This window comes from Sporothrix brasiliensis (assembly GCF_000820605.1).
Source record: "Sporothrix brasiliensis 5110 chromosome Unknown Cont18, whole genome shotgun sequence".
Taxonomy (NCBI): Eukaryota; Fungi; Ascomycota; class Sordariomycetes; order Ophiostomatales; family Ophiostomataceae; genus Sporothrix; species Sporothrix brasiliensis.
The window spans coordinates 3,277,134-3,300,972 of NW_024467137.1; the positions used below are offsets into that span (position 1 = coordinate 3,277,134).

Below are 23,839 nucleotides of genomic sequence, written 5' to 3' on the forward strand. Positions count from 1 at the left end.
ATGTTGCCTCTTAGGTGCTAAAGCTCACGCGATGTATCTTAATGCTTGGACCCAAACTGTGCCCCTCAACGGGAAAGAGCTTCTCCACTAGCTTCCAACTGCTCTTTCCACACAAAACACTGGACACCTCTTGTGAGGCCCCATTGACCTCCTCCTGCTCAGCGCAGGAAGGAGCAAAGGAAGTACCGACTTCGCACAGAGATGGAAATACAGAAGGAGCTCGCTCCCGGCTGTCATTTCGACGCCGTCATTTGTCGTCACAATCATGCAATGGGACTCTTTGCCTTGATGAATAGATGAATCAGCGATGACAGAACCTCGCATAAGGGTGTTTGCAATCCGATGCGAAGAAGTGCTCACCAAGATGTCCTGTTCCAGACCCACCTCTGATTGGCGCTCAGTGGCCAATTGCCTAGCAACAGCGGCCCCACCAGCGTCCGTTCAACGCATTTGTCGTTCCTGACAAATGGTGAGCAAAGCGCCGATTGCCCCTCTGCACCTGCCATCTCTGGCGAATAATTAGCTCCTGCCCCGCAAGGTCCTGTGCGACCCAACCAGGCGACCACACACAAACGCCTGTGGGCTGCCAAGAGCTCCAGAATCAGCAGAAGTAACATCACGCATAGTCGTCGGCATTCGCAAGCCACACTACGAGACTACCTCCTACCAGCCATGCGTATGAGACCAGCTTGACCTGGTTTGCAAGCTCCAGGGGCAGATCTCACATTTGTCTTAGCCACAAGCCACACTCCTTCGCTCCCCCTTGGCCAGATCGTCGCTTAGCTCTCAAGGTGAGAATGTGCTTCTCAAGGTATGCCACCATAAGACAGATGTACTTGTTAGTCCCGTCTCCTACGAGCGCCACGGCATGGTCAGCCATTACGGGACGCTTTGAAAACATTTTCCTTTTTTTTTTCGGCCGAAGTACGGTGGTTACCGTGGTTGTGAGGTATGTACGTCTGCACATCCTAATCCGAAGAGGGCAGTGTGAAGTTCTATCGATATTATTCTCTATTTATTATTCTACTGACATGATTAAAGAGGTATATGACTAGGCCGATGCAACTCCATATACGCAAACGCTATGCAAAGATGGGATGGAAATGCAGGGGAAAAGAGAGAAAAAAGGGGGGGAAAAAAGAAGAAGAAAAAAGACACTGAAAGAATGAAAAGATTAGGTGCGCCCACGCTTGCGACAATGATTCTCTACAAGATAACAAGACCCCCTCCCACGGCTCACTTTCCCACAACATCGTCTCTGGGCATCACTCTGGACAGGTGATGAACTGGTCGCTCGCCACGTCCGTCATGCCACAGCCCTCTTGTCCTCGCGCCACACGCCGTAGCGCGAGACAAAGAAAAAGGCTGTGCCGAGCGTGACGCCGGCGGCGGCAAAGCCAACCATCCCCATCCACTGGGTGTCGGAGAAGCCGTCGCCCAGGATCGAGCCGGCAATGGGCGGGCCGATGAGGCAGGCAATGCCCGTCGCGAAAAAGCTCATGCCCATGCGCGTGCCGAGGCGGCTCATGTCCTTGGTCAAGCCGATGATGACGCTCGCAATGAGACTGACGATGCCGCCCGAGAAGAGGCCGTACAGCATCGCAAAGACAATCGTGCCGGCCAGGTGCGCGCTGCCGGCGCCGTTGACGGCCGAGGCGCCCGCCGAGACGGCCACGATGCCCATCCACCCAAACAGCAGGATGGCACTGACGACCATGCACACCAGGATCAGGTTGAGGCTGCCGTAGCGCAGGGCGATGACGTTGGGCAGGATGCGGCCAAAGACGCTGCCGACATTGAGCACGGTGACGAGGTAAAAGGGGCTGAACGACTCGTTGAAGATGCCGCGGCGCTCGCCAAAGAGCTGGATGTAAAAGAAGGGCACAAAGACACACATGAACACCAGGCAGTTGCCAATCACCATGGCCATAAACGGCAGCTCCTTGAAGGCGGACGTGTCGATGAGGGCGCGGCGGCCGTGGCTGGCGGCGATGCGGGGCCGCATAAAGACAATGGGCACGATGGCGAGGCCCAGCAGGATGAAGGCGATGATGCGCGTGGCCCAGGCGTGGCCCAGCTGCGGCTGCACGCGCGAAAACAGGATCGGGAAGACGATGCCCGCGAGCGGGCTGCCGGACGAGCTGATGCCAATGGCCAGCGCGCGCTTCTTGAGAAAGTACTGCGACAGGATGGCGTTGGCCGGCGTAAAGGTGAGGCCCATGCCCAGGCCGACGACCAGGCCCTGCGCCAGAATGATCTGCCAGTACGCGGTGCACAGCGAGGTCATGAACAGCCCAAAGACGATCAGGAACAGGCCGGTTGCGATGAGGTAGATGAAGTAGCCGGCGTCGTACAGCGGGCCCGCGACGACGCCGCCGATCAGCAGCAGAGCGACCTGCAGCGAGCCGATCCATGCAATGTCCGTGGCCGAGCCGCCGTTCTTGCCGACCAGCAAGTCCGTCTGGTAAAACGTCTCGTACACGCCAAACGTGTTCACGATGCCAAACGTCTCGACCATGACGACCCAGCAGCCGAGGACCTGCAGCCACGCGCGGACACCGCCATCGGGAATGGGAGCCACCTGTGCCGCTTGCGGGGCGTCGCCCGCGTTTGCAGCGGCTGCTGCCAAGGCTCCCTGCACGGGCCGTGTGGCTGCCGGCTCTTGTGGTTTGTCCTCGTCACCGTACGATGGCGCGTCTGCTGTGTCGTCTGCCTTTTCCTCGTCGACCATCTCGTGGCGGTCGTCTCTGCTCCATTGCCGTGTCTCCTTTATTTCCGAGTCGGAGCTTGAAGAAGCCATCGGGTCTTCGTTGCTATCCATGTCCATGAAAGGTAACTCGATCGTCGAGACCTCGGTACGGTCAGATGCTGTCTTGCTGGTGTGTCGCGATGGACGAGGCGTGAATCGACTTGGTAGAGCGGTGTAGATCTGGAAAGATGCTTGGTGCTTCAACCAGCATGGACTTTGCACACAAGGCAATGTGCGAGGTCTTTATACAAGCAGCCAGAGGCAGAGAAACGGCCAGAATCGTTTGCTGCTTTGAAACGACAGCAAGACAAATGCAAGATGCGGAGTTTAGGAGAATAATCAAAAAAGTACGAGGGGACAAAACCATGACTCAAAACACGAGCCAGCCGATATCCTCACGGAGAGTCTTTTCCAACAGCGAGAGAGAGCGCGAAAAGAGCGAGCTAATTACTCATTCTAAAGAGGAAGCTAAATAAAAAAATAAAAATAAAAAAGCGCCGCAGTGAGAGTCGTGGGGTGACAGCCAAAAGCGAGGAGGTGGGCCTTGGCTTAGAAATGCCACTGCAGAACGGGAGCGAAAGCAACAAAATGGGGTGGATCACCACACACGTTAGTACAAAAAACGTGAGAAAAGAGGTAGTCTGAACTGTGGACGGGAATAGCTGCGTGCCGAAGTCCGGGGTCCAGAGGTGATGCTGCCGTTGTGGGGCGGAACCTGCCATCGGACTCGCTCGCGGTTGGTGCTTACCCGACCGCTTCATCAACACTGCGTCACAGTGCTTCTGAAGACTCGGTGCAGTTTGACATTTCCTACGCAAAACTTGAAAGAACGACTGAACTTCGATTCACGACTTGTGCCGCATTTATTTTTTATTTTTATTTTATTTTTTTATTTTTTTTATTTTTTATTTTTTATTTATTTTTTTTGTTTTGTTTGTTTTTCTCGAATTCCATCGACCCCTGTGGTCTCATTGATACGCCTTTCAACGGACTACGGAGCAAAAGGCAAGATACAGTGGCCAACGTGTCAGATTAGACGTATCGGTCAAAATACGACGTAAAGGAGAACCAGGTCAAGCCGAAGCTATTCAGAGGCGGCAACATGTCCCTTTCTCCCCTGATACGACAACTTCTATTTTCAAAAGGGAAAAGAAACAATTAATAACATTGTGAATGACAAACTGTGGATTGACGTGAAAATGTTTTCGCCTGAACTGATTTTTAATGCCTTAGGTTGTAAGTGCACGAATTGGTGAAAGGGCCGAGAGCCGTTGGTCAGATACCGAAAGCGGGATATGGCTGTCGTACTTTTGTTTTTCCTCAACACACATTGATTGCAAATCAGCGTCGATTACGGCAGTGGACGCACCCGCTACCACAGAACCTCCACTAAATAGAATCAGCCCTCGTGACGTCACATTGCTGCTCTGACACCATTTTCCTAATTAGGGAAGATTGACCGACAGCGTTGAAATGGCTTATGCCGGCAAAACTATTGTCAGGATTCACGGTCAAAAGAAATGAGCTCCCGAAGCGAAAACGACGTCCAAATTCTAATCATACAGTCTCCGTCCCAAATCGCCTGTTTCGTATATTTTGCATCACGTAAATGTCTCGTGTTCGTTTCCTTTAGCCCACGACAAATCAAACAGAAGACGAAAGAAAGAAAAACGGGACGAAGGAAACACGTCCATGTCCGTCATCCGTCATCGTCGCGTCGCCACCGCCTCTCATGAAAAGCGTATGCTGCTCAGACGGCTGGTCAACACGTCGAGGTCGATCACGGCATGCTGCAGCCCGTCTCCGTCTTTGTCATCATGGCTGTGGCCATGGCCGAGACCACGGCCCTGACCACGGCCCGCCGCCGCCGCCGCTTCACCGCCCACAAGGCTACGCAGGCGCGTCGCCGCCTGCAGCAGCGGCTCCACATACCGCTGCTCAATGGCCGGGCCCATGCCCGGCGGTACGACCGTAGCCTTGAGCTTGTCGGAGCAAAACAGGAAATAGGCAAAGTTGGCCGCCTGCAGCAGGAACGGCGCGTTCTGCAGCCAGTAGTCGACCAGTGTCGACGACGCCTTGTCGGCATCGGCCGCTGCCAGCGCCTGCAGGTCCGGGAAGATGGCGTACTGCAGCTGCTCGACGGCGTCCGGCCCACTAAACAGAGTCTTGTCGTCGGCTGTCTTGTCGTCGGCTGTCTCGGTCGTCGCGGCCGTCTCGGCCGTGGCCGCCACAATCTCCTCGCGCAGCCATGTCACGGCACATGCCTTGAGACTTGCAAACATGCAGTTCTCCAGCAGGTCCTGCAGGATCTTGAGCCGGTCCTCGGCGTCCGGGTTGGTGTGGAGCACGGAACCCGCGAGTGTCGTGGCAGCATTGCGCACGGCCAGCGACGGGTGGAACACGGAGCAGAGCGTCAGCAGGTGGTGGTAGGGCATAAAGTCGTCGGCCGCGTACGAGGCACGGGCAGCGGCAACGGTGTCGTTGCTTCGGCTGTACAGCTTGTGGTGGTCGAGCCACAGGCCAATGGCCACAAGGGCCTCGACGGTGCCCGGCCACTGCGCAATCTGGGCGCCGGCGTTGCCGTCGAGAAAGGTCTCGAGGATGGCGTAGTAATCGGGGAAGACGCGCAGGTTGGGGACGGCGGCATCGGACTTGAACACGTCCGATGAAAAGACCCAGTAGGCCAGCAGGCAAATAACACCGCCCGTGGAGAGCGAAATGCTGTCTACTCCACCCTCCGCTACGTCCAGGTCGGCAAATGGGTTGCGCCGCTCAGGACCCTTGGAGACGCTCGCAACCAGTGCGTCTGAGTACTTGAGTCCTAGGTCCAGGGCAAGGGCCTATGCTTTGTTAGCGATATTTTGAGTAAAAAAAAAAAAAAAAAAAAAAAAAAAAAAATTAAGAGCCAGCGTAGGAAAGACAGAACATACAACTAGCTGGCTCACGGACGCATCCCGCGCAATCTTGCTGGGGTCTTCCCGGAAATCGCTCAGCTCGGTAGGCCGGCCCGGCACGACGCGCTTTGGATAGTAAAACTCAATCAGACGCGGCGCCCAGGCCACATCGTTGGCGTTGACGTAGGCTTCGAGGATGCAGGTAACAAACGACTGCAGCAGCCGCTGCTGGAGGTCACCCTCGGACGGCGCCACCTGCTCCTCGGCCTCGGGATCTGGCACGCTGGCCGCGGCGTCGTCCGAGCGGTCGTAGTCGGCACCCACTTTGCCAATGGCACTCCTGCTAGCCGCCTTGGCGGCATTCGCGGCATCGGCAGCGGTGATGGCCGCGGCCGTGGCCGTCGCAGCGGACGACGGCGAGGCGGACTTGGCCAGGGCCAGCTCGCTCAGCTGGGAGTCGGACCGGCGCATGGGCGGCGCTGGCCGGCGGCGCGTCGCCAGAGACCGCACCAAGCCCATGATGGCCGTGGTCATGGCCGCGTTCGTCGGCCGGTAGGCGGCGAGAATGGTGCGCAGCGTCGTCTCGAGGAACCGCGACGGGTACTTTGTCTTGAGGCGGCGGTGGAGGATGGCCAGCATGCCCAGCAGGGCGACGAATGCCACTGTTGTCGCCTCCGTGTCGTTTGGCGCCTTGCTGTCCTCCTCGTCGTCCCCCGCCGCCGGCTCGCGGTCCACGTCGTCGTCCTCGTCAACGTCGCCCGCACCGTTGCCGCCACGGCTGCGGCTCGGTGCCAGTCGCTCCAGGACCTCGAGCACCTTGAGGATGACCTCGCGGGGGTTGCCGAGACGGGCCACGTCGTCGAGGCACGCTTCGGAGGCGGGCAGCAGCGGCACCAGCATGTCGACCAGGTCCCAGCCGAGCTCCTGGGTCAGCGAGGCGTCCTGCAGGACGGCATGCAGGGTGGGCAGCACCTCGGGCGACAGATGCTCCTCGATCAGGGTCAGGTATGTGAAGCGATCGGTCGCTGGCGGCCGAGCCGCAATCAGGGCCTCGATTGATTCGGATGCCGCGTCAGGAGGCGCCGGTGCGGTGGCCGGGGCCGGTGCTGCTGTTGCGGTCGAGCCTGCCATGACTGGACGAGGGATCAGAAGACGGTGGTGTGGTAGGTGTTTTGTACGGTGGACGGTGTGCCCGAATGCTTGAAAAGGAGAAGAGAAACGCAGCGAGGAACGGCGAAGAGCTTGTCGAGAGATGATGGCGAGTCGCAAGTTGGGAAAGAGCCACAGCAGAACAGGACCTTCCCCGTCGTATTATTCCACTTCGTTGGCACAGGTTGCACCTTCCTTGCTGCGGCGACTTCCAAGGCACGCCCTGTCTTAGACGCAGGCCTAGCTGCACTGTTTGTACTAATATTAGCGTTAGGTCTGGCCTGGTGCAAACGCGGAAACTACCAACCAGGCCGCGCTTCCCTTCCCTTTTCGTCATCGATGAGTGGTGTGCAGGCAGGTGCGATTCATCGACCCCGCACTGGCCCAGCGCCCGCAAACCCGCCGGGCGACACAGTGTCACGCTCTGTAATTAGTGGACTCGTCCCTGTGGGCCAGGGCCCTGAACTGGGCCGTTCTTTTTCTTTTTTCTTTTTTCTTTTTTTCTTTTTTCCTTTTTTCTTTTTCGAGGCGCGCCTCATCGCCAACAGTCACCCACACCAGGGCCACTTTACGCGTGTTGGTGCGTCGACCAGTGTTTCAACAGGGAGCCATCGGGGATGCTTTGAACAATGATGCCCATATTTCCATTAAAAACCATTTCACAGTCACCATCGAACGAGTCTATGCAGCCTTTGTACGTTATCCTGTGACGCGAAGCTCTCCCAACTCTCTCAACTTCCCTTGGCATCTCGACCAGCCTACTCCGTCTTGGGCTTGTCCTTCTCCCTGGCCTCCTTCTCCTGCTGGCCCCATTGCAGCCGCCGGCTCTTGCGCAGCATCCAGCTCCAGTGCTTCCACGGGTCCGCCGCCAGCTGCCGCATCTCGACCACGTCCGCATCGTGCGTTCCGACGCTCATCAGGCCGGCCTCGATCGCCAGGCGCGCGTACTTGGTCGCCAGCCACGGCTCGCCGTCGCCGTTGTACTCCACGGCTGCGTACGAGTACGCCTCGTAGAGCATCGCGTCCAGGCGCTCCTGCTCAAACAGACTGATAAACAGCTCGGCCATCTGCGGCGTGGCGCGCGACGTGACGGTGTAGTCGCGGAACTCGTCGCGCAGGTCGAGGATCTGCGCGATGCGGGCGTCCGAGGCCCTGGTCATCGGCCGGTTCTGGGTGCACAGCGAGCAGCCGCACGCGAAGCCCCACGTGTGCTTGAGCTTGTCCATGCGCGCCTTTCTCGGCTTGATCAGGCTGCGAGGGAGGGAGGTTAGCGAGAGGCGGCACAGATCCACAGACCCACAAAACAGCGCGGGCGACGGAACGACGTACTCCATGTACGACACGGTAATCTCTTCACCCGCAGCAATGGGCCGCACGGCGTGGATGTGCTGGGTCAGCGTGTCGTGGTCAAAGTGGTAGTCGGCGTTGGGCCGGCAGTCGTGGTTCAGGCGGGAGACTGGGACGAGGTCAGTAGGTGCTCAGCGCCGTTCGGTACACGTCGTCTGAACAGTCAGTCCTCTCTGCACCGGCCACGTACTCTCTGGGAACACGACAAAGTAGCCGCGCTCATCGTCGTCGTCCGTCTCAATGTCAAAGGCGTTTGTGGCCAGGATCTTGTTCACAATCTGCTCGTGGCCCTCGGTCGCGTCGTGCGTCGACAGGTTCATGAACCGCGCGTGGTGCCGCGGCGGCAGACTGTCCACGGCCACCGTCTGCATCCGCACCACATCTTCGTCAGGGATCGACTCAAACAAGGCATAGTCAATCACCACCGACGCCGTCGTGCTCATAATCAGGTCGCCCCGGCTCAGGTACTTGGTCGCCACCACGCCGAACCCCTTGCCCGGCATTGCCTCCACGCGGTAGCTCAGTGGCGGCTGGTCGCTGCGGTGGCCGTGCTCGCTCTCGTACACAATGTCGCGGTTGATGCCGCGGACGGTCTCTGGGTCGGCAAAGGCCGGTAGCTGTGCAAAGTGCACAGCTTTTGCGGGCGACGTCATGACCGTAATGCCGTGGCCCTCGGCGAATGACTCGCTCGTATAGACGCAGTACTCGGTGCCGTCGGTGCTGTTCTTATAGCAGGGCGTCGTCCGTGACCAAATGCCGTTGCTGGCGCTGCTGCTGCTGTCCTCTTTTGTTATCGGCGCTATGCGCCCGCCGCTCTGCGCGCACACCGCAAACTCCAGTCCTGGTGTTGCTTTGCGACAGATGCCTAGGCTGACCTGGTTGGAAATCGACTCGTGCGCAACAACCCCCAATCGTGCCAAGGCCAGGAACGCAACAGCTGCCTGGCAGAGCCGTGATGACCGTGTCGGTGCCATGGCTGCTACAGGATCGATGACAACAACAACAACAACAACAACAAACAAAAACAAAAAAAAAAAAAAAAAAAAAAAAAAAAAAAAAAAAAAGGAAAAGCACAAGCGAACAGCTTGTACCAGTATCAGGACGGGGCGGGGGTCGTTGTGGATGGGGCATACGCTGCATCTATACTCCAATTATTGAAATCAAAGACGCGATTACGGGCTCGCATGGGCAGCCGGCACCACTTCGAGCGAACGCGTGTCTTCTGCAAAGCGCCGTGTGCTGCCTTACCTTTGCTACAAATTAATTGGAGTGGAGTTGAGCCAAACACCAAGAAAAATAGATGAGGTACCGTAGATCGTAGTAGAAAACGAGCGGGCGGGTAAGGTTGATGGGATGGAAAGTACAAGAGTCACAAGATAAATTACAAGAAAAGAACAGCTCAAAATCGACGACGGAAAACATTGGGTCAATGACATGGCCAGAGGCTCGGCAACAGAAAAGATACGAGAATAGGACAGAGTGCGTTCGAAGATCACGCTGTATTGTGCGGCACATCTTGAGGCAATCTGAGCCGAAGAATATCGAGTCTGAGCGTGCCAGAAAGCAGGGAGTAGGAACTAAGCATCTTTATGCCAAGCCGCAAATCAATCGGATCAAAACGCAGACGTAGGTAAGACGGGGGGGCTTTCCAAGAACCAGTATGGAAAAGAAAGGGGCTTCCAACATCGACTGACTGTCTTTTAAGTCAACGAGAAAGCTTGTCGGACATCCGAAACGCGGGTGGGGAAAATGGGGGCTTCATGAGACGGAGAACCAAAGTTGCAGCTACAGCCGCTATGACAAGTTCAGACACGTCGTAAGCTTGGGTCCCTGCGCGGTGACAGCAGTCTCTGGCGAGTTGTCGACGTGGTAGCGTTTACGGCATCATGACAACGCCTCGTGACTGCCGACGCGGACGATTCCGACGAAGAGGACGACAAGTTGTAAATGGCTTGAGAGGGGTTCAAAATAGGTTTAGCGTCTCCACCTATTGGCTGCGGGTAAAGCCTCGCTCCCGCACACAAGAACACGACTAGTTGGCATTTTGCCTCGAAGAGGAAAGAGCAACCGGGGTCCGAGTTCACTTCGAGCATCGTCTGCTCCTCAGACAGTCAGTCCTGTCCTCCCACCCAGTGCAGCCCGAAAGCACTGCCGAGCCGACGGCTTCCCGAGAGGTCGCCCGGTCCGAACTTGGGCATATCCTAGAAATGTCGCGCCTTGACGGTCGTGCCCTGGGACTCCCGACTACCGTACAACATATGCGCCGGCAGCGCACACATTACGACAAAAGGCGAAACAGGACAACACGGTGTCCAAGGACATGTCAGCAGAAATGGCAGAGTTGGTCCTACGGGGCGCGTGATGGCAGACAAAGAAACTAGGCACGATCACGGTCATGCCACAGCCGGCACAAAACACACGAAAGACACAACGATGATGGAGACACATGAGACACGATGAACACAGAAAAAGGGTCTTGGACCACAATATACGTCATTCCTGCTACTTACTAGTCATGCCGTGGCCATGTAAAACTCCGTATGCCGGCAGGGGTCTGGTTGGTCCTGGCAGGTGCCACGCCTTCATCTGCACTTTCATTTGTAAGGCTTGCTCTGTGACCAAGCTCTGGTGTCTGAAAGTGGAGCCCCATTGTTGATAGCAATTGTGCCTTGAGACGTGCACAATAAATTCCTTAATACTCTTCCGAGAAGAAGGGTAGTCTTGGTCATCGAAGCGTCTTGAAAATGTTTGATTCAAATCGTTTTTATATTTTATTTCGATGTCCCGACAATTTTGTTTGTTCTTATTTTGTTCTTTTTTAAACCCAATGACGGGACAATTTCACAGATATCATGCATTCCTATTTTCGCAAAATCGATATACATACGTATGCTCCCCGTATTTTGATTGGATATTTATGTAGCTTCTGACGAAAGAAGTAAAAAGCCGCTCTGTCGGCGGCGAACGTTGTGTATCCACAAATGGTCATCAAGCGAGGACCCTGCACATGTAGTCGGCGGTTCAAGGTGCGAAATACTGGTCATTCATTCTGTTCGACGCTGCACGACATATTCCCTGTCCTTTCTTCTATACTATTCTGAGGCTGACCCTGTTTTGTAATGTTGTAAACGGGAGTAAAGATACAGAAAACATGCGGAAAACAAGGTGACCCCCACCGAGCGAAAAAAGCTGCACATTGCCCGTCCTCAGATTTGGCATACGTCACTTTGTTTGCCGCTATTCTCGTGACCGCTGGGTCATAACCAGAAGAGGTCTTGTGTATCTGTTGGTAAGGCGACTGCTACGTTGCTTTGTTCCAACGTGGTAGCAAGCACAATCTCCTGGACATGTGCACCGAAGGCGTGCTACAGTCATCCATCCTGGAGAGAGAGTGCCTTGGGCTACTAGCCAGAGGACCGATAATGATTTCTGATTATGAGGCTTGACGTTCAATATGATGGGGCTCAAAATGGGTAAATGCTGCCGGGAGGCGCGATTGTGTAATTGTCGTAAGCTTGCTATATCATAATACCAAAAAGCAGAATAAAAAGACGACCCCTATAGAGAGTGACGAAGAAGAATCAATCTGCTTCAATCATTCGCATCCACCACCATCCATCACCACAGTCTCACATCCAATTGAGGAACAAAACACAAAATAAAGTCAGTGCAAACGAAAGGGAAACAAGATGTAAGACGGCCTTATTGAAGGCCACCCAGTCTCGCATATAGTTCAGCTGAATAAAAACCCGAAAACGGCCAACCAGACATTTGCTACCAGAGCAAAAGCTCATCCTATAGTAGTTGAGGTCGATGGAGGAAGAAAGCAAGGAAAGAGATGCCTCGAGAATGGTGGACGTTCATCAAATGTCTCCTCCTTGGGGCAAGGAAGGGAAGACAAAAAAATCCTATTTCCCGTAGACTATGCAGAATAGCGGTCAGTAGTGTCTTGGGTGACGTAATACTGTAAGAAAGGAAATGAAAGGAAATAACAAATCAACGAGTGGCCAACGAGTCAAATCAACAAGAAGCAGCTCCAAGGTATGAGAAGTGGCAGCGGTGACGTCCTCGTTTCTCGTTCCAAGTGGTCATACGGACGAACGCAACAGACCACATGAGTATCTTTCTGTATTCAAAATAAGAGGAAGCGACGAATCAGAGGAGGTGAGAGATGGCCCGACTTGGTGTAATAGGAACAAGAGAGGAGCGTCGAAGGCACTTGAAATGTATCTGCGGTTGCGGCGGGATGCAAGGGCATCTGTAACGACGCTGACCGTCTCTTTAGAATACAGCAGGTGACGCGAGACAAAGAAAATGAGGCCATTGCAAAGTGACGAGGGGAAAAGAAACACAAAGAGCACAATGATGGTCAGATTCTCGACACTGGGACAACAATATAGGACGAGGTTGGGTACTGGTAGGAGAAGGAGATGAACAGAGCCGTCACAACACTCAAGCTTTTGAGAAGGCGGCGATGTGTGTTTTGCTGTGGCGTGGGACGTTTATGCTTCTTTTTGTCTTCCATGTCTGGTTCTTCCACAAGGGGTCCGGGTTCCTTAATAAACGACGCAGCCCGGTAAAGTCACGTGATGGAGATACAGGGAACCGAAAAAATAAAATAAAGAAGACGACAAGAGGAAAGGAGAGGGGAAAAAAAAAAGAAAAAAAAACTTACGAGGGTCAACCGGGCCAGGCTTATTGTCTTTTGAGCCATCGTTTCCAGCCTTGGAATGGGAAACAAATGTAAGATTTGACGTTGCGGTCGCCATGGTGTTGTGTGGCTGTGAATGAGGTAGGAGAAGAATGGCGATAGTTGAGTTTGTTGGTGAGGTGTTGTATATATAATGCAAAATGTCAAGCAGATGGGCAGGTTGATTCTCGCCTTCACCGACTCGAGAAGCTCTGAGGAGATGAGGGTGGACACAGGCGTCTTTATATCTTCGTGTCAAGCCAATTTTGTTTTGTTATCATTTGAAATTCAGATGGCACCACCGAATAGAAAGTGCTTCCAAATAAAAAAGCATGATATTATTGATACGTATTGTTGTGCTCACGGGAGAGTGCACATTTGCCTCTCTCCCTCTCTCCCCCACGGCATTGGCTCCTTTTCCACCGCCTTACTTTTTCGTCCATTTTTTCTGGCTTAGCTGCAGTTGTCGACGAGGAGGTATAAGGCGGATACGGTGTTCATAGGTTTGTGCCGCCCTGCATTTTTCACCTCTTGCCCGCCTTTGATGGATGGATGGTCCCTTACCCATTCTCCGAGTCCCTCCAAAACGTCCGAAGCATTGGCCCGAGCGTGTAACATACCTTTTGCACCATGCAAGTACAATATAATCAAAATAAAAGGAGGCAATCGGCGCATTTGAGGAAGGAATTGTTACCCGAGAACCATGCTGACCGCCTGATCCCGGTCTGCTGTAATACAGACAGAGACAAAACCTGGAGGGTCAAATAGTGGGCAGTTCCTGAATGACGCCTATGCTCCTCATGAGTAGACCAAGACGAGACAGGCAAAAGGAAGCATAAACTCGATGTCGGGGACGAGTACCTGCGACATATGTTTTACGTGACGTAGAAGAGGACCGAAAGGGAAAACTCATGCGGGCAGCCGCTCGGCCAATTGTGGAGGGAACTGGGGAAGTGGATAGGGTGGTTGGGGGAGGGGGAGAAGGGGTGTGATAAGGTGTATGAATAGAGGTGTTATTTGCTTGCCGTGTATCTTGTTTTCTGGTACTGATACGATACGGATACGATGGACAGTCCGAAGCGCCGAAGAGAGGAGAGATGAGTGATTCACCCGACAGATGGCACATTCTGGCACGTTAATACAATTAGACCAAACGGCAACTCGAGCAACTCGACGCGGGCCGGGTCGGGTCGAGTGGCCTTTGTTTTTACTGCCACCTTGGTTCTGGTGTTTTGGTGATCGGTGCCGAAGGAACGAATGGAAACACAAACAAAAGACTATCACGGGACGTATTTTTCTTCTTCTGTTTTCACACAACAGCCAATTGTCTCCCGCGAACCAGAATCACACGGGCGTGTTGTACAGGGCGTCTTGTTCTAGCATACAAGAAGAACTATGCGTGGTCCGAATACGAGGAACCCAAAGGAACCATGGACGGACGAGCAGGAAACCGACAATCAGCCTGACTGTTGGCTTTTCTCGCCGAGACATTTGAAAACAAGGGAAGGGGAGCCGGGTTGGAGGAGGTGCATTATAAGAAGCTAACAAGGATACAAAGGATGAGAGGCAGAGGAGAAAAGAAAGCAGGTAAAAGGACAAGGCAAGACATGGGACAGACCGCAGGGACAGACCGCAAAAACGCGTGTGACCAAGACATGTCCTTCTGGGATGGGACTCCCCGGGGAGCCGACAAGTCCTGCTTTCCCGGAGACGGCCCTTTTTGCCTTTCTTTCTTCTCCCGTTCTTTTTGTCTTTCCCTCTTTTCGTTCCTTTCCTTTACCGTACCCCATTGTTTCGTTACCTCTTACTTACAGACAGCCATATCTCGGCGTCGTCTACGACTACATCTCAATACGGACCCCCACGCAAAGGATGTCGCTCGACGAGAGCTGCCGAACACTGCCATCCGCCCCCGACGCGTGACCAGGGTATGTACCTCACGCGGAAAACACGCCAAGGTCGTCGTGATGCGTTCTGCTGCAGGATGGTTTGGCGGTCTGCTCTGGCGGACATTTCTGGCTAGTCCTGCCGAGCGAGTGCCGACTGGACGTCTGTCCTGATAGGGCATGTCGTCTGACCTCTGTCCTGCCACGGAAGGCGGAAGCGATGTGCCGGAGAGTGGGTGTACAAGAAGCAGGGTACTGTTGAAATGCAAAGCGAGGGACAAGACAATGGCGGAGGAGGGTGCGTCATCGTTTGTCCGCATTTGTCACATTGTCGCATCGCCGCTTCCTTTGATTGCAGAGACGACACACTGCCGGGGGCGAACCGGCAGTAGCGCGCTATATGGGGTGTATATCTGGCCGTCCACCTCTTCGCATCCTCTCGCCCGGCACATGCCATGATTTGTTATGCCGTCGAGCTCCTGTGATTGGCTCTATCCCGGGCACAGCGGCAAGGCAGACGCAGACAAGAGGGAAAGGGTAAGCGGGTGTGGACTGAGGACGCGGTTACACAAGAGAGTGAAGTGCTCCGACGCTTGACACGGCATACAAACCGCTGTTGAAGCACATACAAAAAGACACGAAAGGACAGAGAGCCGACCAAAGAGACGAGGAACGGAGAAGTGGGGAGACGATGGCGACAGAGACTGTCCATGCCGACCACTCGGTGTACAAAAGCCAAAACTTTGCGCACATGTACGCTGATGCACAGAAACACAGTCGTGCGATGGCACCAGGCAGCCGAGCGTGCAAGCGTGTGCTGACTGTGCGGATTGTGTGGACTGTGCAGTTGCCAGTCGCATGATATCGCCGTGCTTGTGCTCGTCATTCCGCGGCCTCACACCATCACGTCGTCCATCGACCCATCCACGCCGAAAGCCAGCCGCAAAGACCGCCGAGTGCCGCCCATTGCTTGTCCACTGGTCGGCACGCGTCCATGATATGGCACAAAATTAACAACAGCACAAAAAGAGACGAAGCAGCAGCATTGTCATGTCGGAAGGCGTCCCCAGTCCGCCCTGTCGGCCGTGGGTGCCGTGCAGAGCAGTTTCGGACAGAAGCCCAAAAAGTAACAGGCGGGAACCACTAAACATCCGTTCGTCTAGCACGCAAATATGACCGATAGGGAGTGGGCGATTCAAAACCGGTTGATTAATCGTGCAGAAGTTTTAAGTGTAGAGAAGAAAAAGAGAAAAGAAGAGACGAAAAGCAGCGATGTAAAAAAAAATCGGCCGGCTTTAAAGCTTCGGGCCAGTCTAAACAAATGCACGTGATTCCATACAGTCTTGTCACGTGCAGCGTTCACCGCCCTTGCGGGATAAACCAGCGGCCCGGCTTCCTTGCGCTTTCCATTTTCGCCATAAAAACTCGGTGATCACCAATTCTGCACGAAAATTTCTTCCTCTCCTCCCAGGAAAGTCAACCGCAACATCAACTGCTGCAACGCCCGCATGCATGATCCGTGTCGAGTGTCACGTCCAACCGCCACTGATACGATCAATGGTATCTGAATGCTTCGACTCGGACGCCTCCATTGCCACCGCACGAGCGGCGTGTTGCACATTCAGCATCACATTTTGTCGACACGAACGTCGGGTCATTAGACCATGCGAGCGACCGGACGCCCTCGACACGGACATGTGCTGCACTACCAGCAGCTGCATTGTGGTTATCTTCTCCTGTTTTCCCTTGTCTCTTGTCTCGCCTGTCTCGTAGAACCCACAAATTTGCCTACCTCTGTGCCTGCTCGGTGCGCAAGAAGGTCAACTTATTCTTTATCGTTCGTGTGGAAGAAAAACAAAAGGGTCTAGACAACCCGTCCCGTCCACCCTGCTGGCGTAGATCCAGTGCGCCAGCAGGACTATTACGGACAAACATCTGAACATGCCATGCGCCCGATGGTGTGCGGCGTGACCAGCAACCATCAGAGAAAGAAAAGCTGCCAATGGGTTGTTTATGGACCGCCATTGCACTGTCAAAACCACAACACGTTTCTCGGAATTCGACGTGCTGGATTTGTGTTTCTATTGTCGTCTGGAACGGCCAAGGGCAGCGCGTAATGCAAGGCTGACTGTCGATCGAGGTGTAGGCGTGGGAGCTGGTGAACTGAAGGCATGGGCACAAGCCTCTTTTCCGTGTCCTATCGAGTGATCCATTATCGTTTCCTACCGCCAACAGACCTCCGCGGTCCACATTCCACGTTGTACCCCGACTTTTGGTCGTTCACTGCCACTCACGTTGTGCAACTAACGAGGCCTTGCGCGCCTCTGTCGTCCGTTGGGCGTTTTCTGATGGATGCGAACAGGCCCCGTATTATATACATTGAAGGCCAAATGCGCCAACCGCGCCGTCGGCGTCGGTTCCTGTCTGTTGTGTCGGTCTGTTGATGCGCATCAGCAGAGAGTGACCTTGGCGGCCGAGAATTCCGCTGTTGGGCTGCAGTAAGATCCAATGCCTCACTACGCACTAATTCGTACTCACTACTTACCTGTAACAGCGCTGTTTGGCGTTCAGCGGCCAGCACGTGCGCTCCGGTTTGCTCTTTCCTCGTCGCTCATAGGCTCTGTCCGTATTCGTTACCGTCTCTCTACGCCCACGCCCCTGCGCCTTCCCGCCTCTGCACTGGAGAATACCAAAGGCCACCCCTCTTACCCTTTTGGGCGACCGAATGAGGCTTTGTCGTCGGTCAAGTCCCTCCTTCTTTCCCTGGGCTGTTCGGTCACTGTTTCCTGCCGATTTTGTCATCTCGCGATGTGTTTTGGCATGTTTTTTGCCTTCGTCCTTTTCTTGGTACGGAGTGGCCTCTCTCTCCCAAACGTCCTCGCTGCCTCGTATGTCTCCGCCGTCATCCGCCCCTTCATATAGCGCCCAACGACCAGTTCTTGCGCATGTGTATCACCCACCATGTTTCTGTGCCTGCACTAGCATCACACCTGCGCCTTTCACCTAGGATCGTGCTCCCAACACGTTTTGGCCTTTTTCGAAGTCCTCAACGTTCTTGACCTCTGCTTGACATTTCCTTTGCCTGTCTTGCCTCGTCTTGGTGCTTTTCTACCATTCTTTGTCTTCTCGCCTGTCACGCCTCCCATTGCGCACGATCGCGAACCTTCACCTTGTCAGCGTTGCAACAGGACGAACACAAGCATCGTCCTGACCAACACACCGTTTTCTGGCCTGTGACAAACGATTAGTCCATTGGTCCACGACGTTGCGCAAAGCGACAACGTCCCCGGACACGACACTCCTGTCTGTTTTCATAATTCTCCAGACTGGCCGTGCAGAGCCGCACGTCTGCCAAACGAAACAAGGCGAACGAATCACGGCACTTGATCTGAGCGTCTGCGACTGTTGCAGCCTGTCACCCATCGTCCATCGAACTTGGTGCTGCTCTCTCTGTCTTGCCTCCTCTCCTGCTCGACAGACCAAGTGCGTTGCTTGTATCACAGTTGGGCTCCAGCAATAAATAGCTGCGCTCTGGTCCGTCGCTCGGGATTTTCTGTGGTCGACGTTGGTTGTTGCACTTTGAACGCAGCCCTTGTCCTCACCATCTACCCATTCTTTGCATCATACGTCTACCTTCTCCCAGCTACAAAATACGCCATGTCGATCCACGATTCGCCCGGCTCCCTGATGGGCCACGAAGCCGTTCCGTCCGAAGACGGCAACGGCTCCTGGAACTTTGTGGACCACCCCGGCAGCGGCTCCCAGTCCGACTCGCCGTCTGTCGCGTTCATGCCGAGCCCCGCAAGCGGGAGTCTCGCCTCGTATGGTGTCGTCACGCACATGGGCCAGGGCTTCCGCGTTCCCAGCTCCACCTCCAGCCCGGGCCATCACCAGCACAGCCCCGAACCGCTGGCCATGCAGCTGCCGCCAACCTCCTCCCCGGCCCAGCTGTCACCAGGACAGCAGCCGCCACGCTCCAGCTACTCGGGCCCTGCGCAACTCCCGAGCACTTTGCCTCTTCAGTACGCAAACCAAGTGTCCGACTCGATGCACGCAGGAACCTCCATGGGCGTCAACGTCAACGCGCCATATACCGAGAATCAGTACAACGCTGCCGCAGAGTTTCTGCAGCTTCAGGATGCCATCCTGTTCGACCAGCAGCTTCAAGGTATGTACTATGGATCTTGCTTCGGCTGCTCTTGTCCCCATCGCGTTGACTAACATAAGCTGTAGACCTGACAGGCTTCTATTCGAATGCGATTCCGGCAACCACACCAGGCCCCCAGTCGGGATTTATGTCCACGGTGATCCAGCAACAGCTCCAGCAGCAGCAACAGCAACAGCAGCAGCGTAGCCAACAGCAACAACAGAGACATCATCATCATCATCATCAACAGCAGCAGCAGCAACAGCAGAGCTTCTTCAATATTCCAAATCAACATCAATCCGAGGCCGACGTTCCGCCGTGGAATGCCACCGCCATCCCCGAATCCCAGGAACCATCCCACATCTTTGTCATGGACGGCCCCGGCTTGGGCTCGCTGTCGCCAGAGAGCACCGGCGCGTCTCTCTCCGCCCATGCCAGCCTCTCACAGTCGGCCAGTCCGCGGTCTCCAGCCAACATGCAAATGGAGAGCGAGCAGCCGCCGCAGATTCAGACACAGGCTCAGGCAGCACAATGGGCGGCGGCTCTGCAACAGTTCCAGCTCCAGCAACTCCAGCAGATGCTGCAACTTCAGCAAGCCCAGCAAGCCCAGCAGGCGCAGCAGGCGCAGCAGGCGCAACAAACGCAGCAGGTCCAGCACTCACACGATCTACCACAGGCAAACGCTGCGGTTGCCATACCCCAACAAAGCTTACAGCAACTGCAACTCTCCGACTTCCCTCTGATCTCGTCGCCGGATCTTCTTTCAGCAACCCAGACCTCTCTGCCGCCAGCAGCCCCGGTAGAGACAATGTTCTCACCGGTGAACCCGGCGGCTTCGAAACCAATCCGGGCGCAACAGGCCCCTAGCAAAATCAACAAAGTGAGAGGATCCGGTACCAGAGTGACAAAAAAGAAGACGTCGGGCTCGTCGTCGGCGTCGGATAAGCTGCAGCTCAGCAGCAGCCTGGACAGCAGCAGCGGCGACGACAAGTTTGTGATTTTCACCCCCAAAACCATAAGCACCCACGCCGGCAGCGGCAGCCGCTTCAACCCGTTCGAGTGCTTCGAGGCCATGAGCGCCACCCAAAAGGGCCGCAAAGGCCCGCTCGCTGAAGAGGTCAAGGAGAGCGCGCTGCAGGTCCGCCGTGCCGGTGCTTGCTTCTGCTGCCATTCACGCAAGGTCAAGTGCGACGCCCAGCTTCCCTGCAAGAACTGCAAAAAGCTGGCCACCCACTTGCCCCAGGCCATCTGCTGGCGTTTCGACGACTTCCTCGGCCCCCTGTTCCCGTCCCTCATCCGTGACCACTTCCGCAAGGACGTCATGGCTGCGTTTACCGCCGAAAACATCGCTGCCTTCCAGGGTGACGCACCGCACACCGTCCATCTGTCGGCCGGTCGCATGTTCAAGTCCACGTTTGAAATCAAGAATGTCCGCGTCTTTGAGGCCACCCAATCCGCAGTTGTCTTGAAGCACGCACACCTCACTATCGGCGACAACATCGTCCAGCTCAACGCCCAGAGCTCCCTGCCAGTGGCCCTGGACCTGTCAGACAACTCTGTCGTTGGTGCCTCGCTGCAGCAAGAGAAGATCAAGAAGACCCTGCGTTCGTATGTCGACGCCATCCTTAAGGAGGATGCGTACATCGATACACTCACGGGCAATTTTAAGCACAGCGAGCTGCCCAAGAAGATTCTCACAATTGCGCGGAATTTCTACCTCAAGACAAGTGTAAGCCTCCCTGTTACTTACTGCTGCCCTCCATAGGACCCGTTCCCCCACCCAACTAACTCCTCTCTCTGCAGTCGCCAATTGTGAAGCAGGCTCTCCAAATCTACACAATGCAGTATATGATGGCGCATCATCTGGGCTTCACCGAGCAATCTCTCCAGGACCTGCCTCTCGCCAACCACCTCTTCACGGGCTCGCCCTTCCAGACTTCGCGCATGCTCAACCGCCAGGTCAAGTCCATCCTCGACGAGCTGATGCAGGAGGAGGTCGACGCGCTGTTCCGCCTGTTTGCGCGCGAGCTCAAGCCCAAGAACCGCATGGCCTGGGCGACGTGCTTGGCTGCTTTCCTCGTCTTCTGCCTGTTTATGGAGTCGACCGGTCTTGCCATTGACCACTTTGTCATTACCGAAAACCAGAGCAGCCTCGACAATCACCAGCGGCCCAAACCCGAGTACGCGAGATCCGAAGCCGTCAAGCTCAGCCGCGCGCTCGAGAACCTGCCTTTCCGCCAGTTTGCGTTCCAATTCCACAACATCTACCAGACCCACCAGATGGCGACTGCTTCTAGCAGCAACAGCAACAGCAACGCCTCGTCCAGTGCGTCGTCGTCGTCAACGTCGTCGCCCACCGCATCGGGCGCATCCTCTTCCTCGTCCCCCGCGTCCGCTTCGTCGATCAAGACGGCGTTCAACCCTCTTCTGGACGACGCACCCCTATTGTCCGGCGACCTCGACAAGCATGCCAAAGAGTTTGTCCTGCAACTGCGTGCCTTGCTGACGGGCGAGTCGTGGTCTGAGCTGGACTATTTGACCTTTGACATGTTCCTCGACACCGTGGAGGCGTACCCGCTGCCCCGCGATGTTTCCATCAACTACACTGGCCGCCTGTGCTCCAAGTTCCTCTTGTCCTTCCAGAACCAGAGCTACATCTTCACTCCGGCCTAGTTTTCTCGGCACACGTGTTCCGTTTTTGTGCGGTGACTTTTCTTGTACTTTGCTTTTCATGGATTCAAAGCGATTTAGTTTTGTTGTTACCCTCATCAGTCGGACTTCTGCCTTTTTCTGCCCTTTTTTGGCCTTCCAGCGGTTTTATGTGTGGACGAATCGATGCAATGTACACTCTGTAAGATGATCCAATTTAGATGAGCACGAGCAATACACTTTTTTCTTCATAAGTTGTAAGTAAGGTATATTGGTGCTTGTTGTGTCGACGAGAGTCATACAAAAACTATATCTATGCAATCTTCAAATTGCTCTTGTTGAAAAGGCTGCGTTCTCTATTGGGACAATGCCGTGAAGTGTTGGATAGTGCCGCTCTGGATGCCATCATAACTGAGAGTGGAAATGGGAATAGAAATAGCAAAGCTTGGGAGAAAAATGAATGCAAACCGTAAATGCCAAAGGAAGCCGATGCTTACTAAAGAAATAGGTAGTTGATGAAATTAACAGCCAAAAAAAAAAAAAAAAAAAAAACTATGAAAATCAAAATGCCGCCAAAGGTATAGAGAGCTCGAACTGCATAAATCGTCTGCCTGTGCACAGCATTGTATATGTTTGCGGTTGCAGTATGGGGTATGGTTGAGTGAGCGCGGTTGTCGACTGTATCGAACCAGTTGTGAGATTCGTACGTAATTTCAAAACAAACAGGGGCGAGCGTAAGAAAACGAGGCGTGATAGAATGTAAACCAAAGCAAAGCACGACGCAAAAAAGTAAAAACGAAGCAAAAATATTGCACATGCCAATTATCAGCCACGGAATCGGGTTGCGGCTGACGCGCCGCGGTCTTGGATTTGCTGGTCGGTAGCAATGTACAGCTGGTCCAGGAAACTCATCGCAGGCGCATCCTTGAGGATTTTGGCCACTTGGATGCCGGCCGAGATGAGCTGCAAAATGTTGCGGTCGTCTTTCAACGGCCGCGACTGGTGGCGTGCCGCATGGCGCATCTCAAGCGAGTTCTCAAGAATCGTCACGAACTGCTTGATCTGGCCGTTGTAAAGAACACGTGCGGGGATGCGGCGCTTCGTGGCCAGACGCTTGAGCAGCTGCACCCACTCGGTCCACTCGCGATCCTGCGGTCGTGCCACCGGCCGCATGTCCTGCGTCAGAGGCACAGGGAACTGGTACCGAGCCACAAAGTCAAAAGCGCACTGCGACAGCCGGTCGTTCACCTGCGAGAGCACGCTGTCCTGCTCTTGCACAAGCAAGTTTGTTGGAAGATGCGGAAGCTCTCGCTCCTGCATAGCAATGTACTGCGGTGTGGGACGCGGAAGGAACTGGTGTGGTCCGTCAAACTCGTCTCGGTTGACACCCCGCCTTGACGACCTGGTGCGGCCGTCTGACCGACCAGCGGGCGGCATACTGCCGGCGGTACCAGCCCCAATGGGGACACCGCCGTTGCCAGGGCCGCTATATCCAACGCTGCCATTCCGGAACGCGCCGCTTTCAAACCCGGAGTAGCCTCTGTCTTGCGCAGACGATGTCGATAGAGACGAGGGTGGCGTTGGCTGGTCGGGGTTACTGTCAATGGACACGTCAGACAATCTCGGCGAAATATCGTCGAAGTCGTCTGTCTGGTCGATTGGTGAGAAGCTAGACTGGCGCGGCATTGAGCCTGCTGTAGTCTCGGTGCTTGAATTCGTTGGCCCATTCGAGCTTGCTAGCGATTGGTGGACACCATATCGTGCACTCGCATCCTCATTGGAAGCAAAGGAGCTGTGCCCCCCATTGCGGCCCGTGTCACCGTTGCCGTATAGGTTCAACGTCGTCCCAATGGCCCCATATGCAGGGGAGGCAAATGACGACGCAGACTGTTGCCAGCTGTAGCTCGGTGGTGGAGAATGAGGGTACTGATTAAAGTTGTTGTTGATGCCAGTGGAAATGCCATTTGCTTGGGGCGGGGCTTGAAAAGGGGACGTAGCTGTTGCATTACGACCAAAAGTCACACTTTCGCCATGGTCAGAAATAAAAACATGGAAACAATAGAAACATGTGGCTATTGAAGATCAAATTTGGAAAAATACAATAAAACAACGAGGGGAAAAGAAAATAAAACGACGGCTATCTTACCTGGCTGGCCGGTAAGGAGCATCACGGGTAGTCTCATACCCGCTGTTTTGATATCCGTCTGGATAACCACTGCTCGTCGATGGAAAATCAGCTTGTGTCTTTGTATGTAATTTCCTGGACATGTTTCTGTCTAAATCTGGCGTTTCCGTTGTTCGGTTTTTATGCAATTGTTCCCAAAGCTG

General features: G+C 54.6%; 5 protein-coding genes across 5 annotated transcripts; 1 reads left to right on the forward strand and 4 right to left on the reverse strand.

Annotated features, from left to right (window-relative positions):
• Positions 1-1,306: 1,306 nt before the first annotated feature.
• SPBR_01653 (uncharacterized protein) lies at positions 1,307-2,821 on the reverse strand (the record flags this gene model as incomplete). The annotated part of the gene is made up of 1 exon (XM_040759963.1): positions 1,307-2,821. One exon carries the CDS (start codon positions 2,819-2,821, stop codon positions 1,307-1,309), a length of 1,515 nt encoding a protein of 504 aa, XP_040619870.1.
• Positions 2,822-4,479: 1,658 nt separating this feature from the next.
• SPBR_01397 (yap-binding protein-like protein) lies at positions 4,480-6,774 on the reverse strand (the record flags this gene model as incomplete). Its single annotated transcript, XM_040759708.1, has 2 exons — positions 4,480-5,589; positions 5,680-6,774. 2 exons carry the CDS (start codon positions 6,772-6,774, stop codon positions 4,480-4,482), a joined length of 2,205 nt encoding a protein of 734 aa, XP_040619871.1.
• A 776-nt stretch (positions 6,775-7,550) lies between these two features.
• Positions 7,551-9,113, reverse strand: SPBR_01632 (uncharacterized protein; the record flags this gene model as incomplete). The annotated part of the gene is made up of 3 exons (XM_040759942.1): positions 7,551-8,043; positions 8,122-8,248; positions 8,330-9,113. The coding sequence occupies 3 exons, from the start codon at positions 9,111-9,113 to the stop codon at positions 7,551-7,553; spliced, it is 1,404 nt and encodes a 467-aa protein (XP_040619872.1).
• A 9,259-nt stretch (positions 9,114-18,372) lies between these two features.
• On the forward strand, positions 18,373-21,535 carry SPBR_01271 (uncharacterized protein; the record flags this gene model as incomplete). The annotated part of the gene is made up of 3 exons (XM_040759582.1): positions 18,373-18,883; positions 18,949-20,591; positions 20,666-21,535. 3 exons carry the CDS (start codon positions 18,373-18,375, stop codon positions 21,533-21,535), a joined length of 3,024 nt encoding a protein of 1,007 aa, XP_040619873.1.
• An 801-nt stretch (positions 21,536-22,336) lies between these two features.
• Positions 22,337-23,197, reverse strand: SPBR_01961 (uncharacterized protein; the record flags this gene model as incomplete). Its single annotated transcript, XM_040760270.1, has 1 exon — positions 22,337-23,197. The coding sequence occupies one exon, from the start codon at positions 23,195-23,197 to the stop codon at positions 22,337-22,339; it is 861 nt and encodes a 286-aa protein (XP_040619874.1).
• Positions 23,198-23,839: the final 642 nt, after the last annotated feature.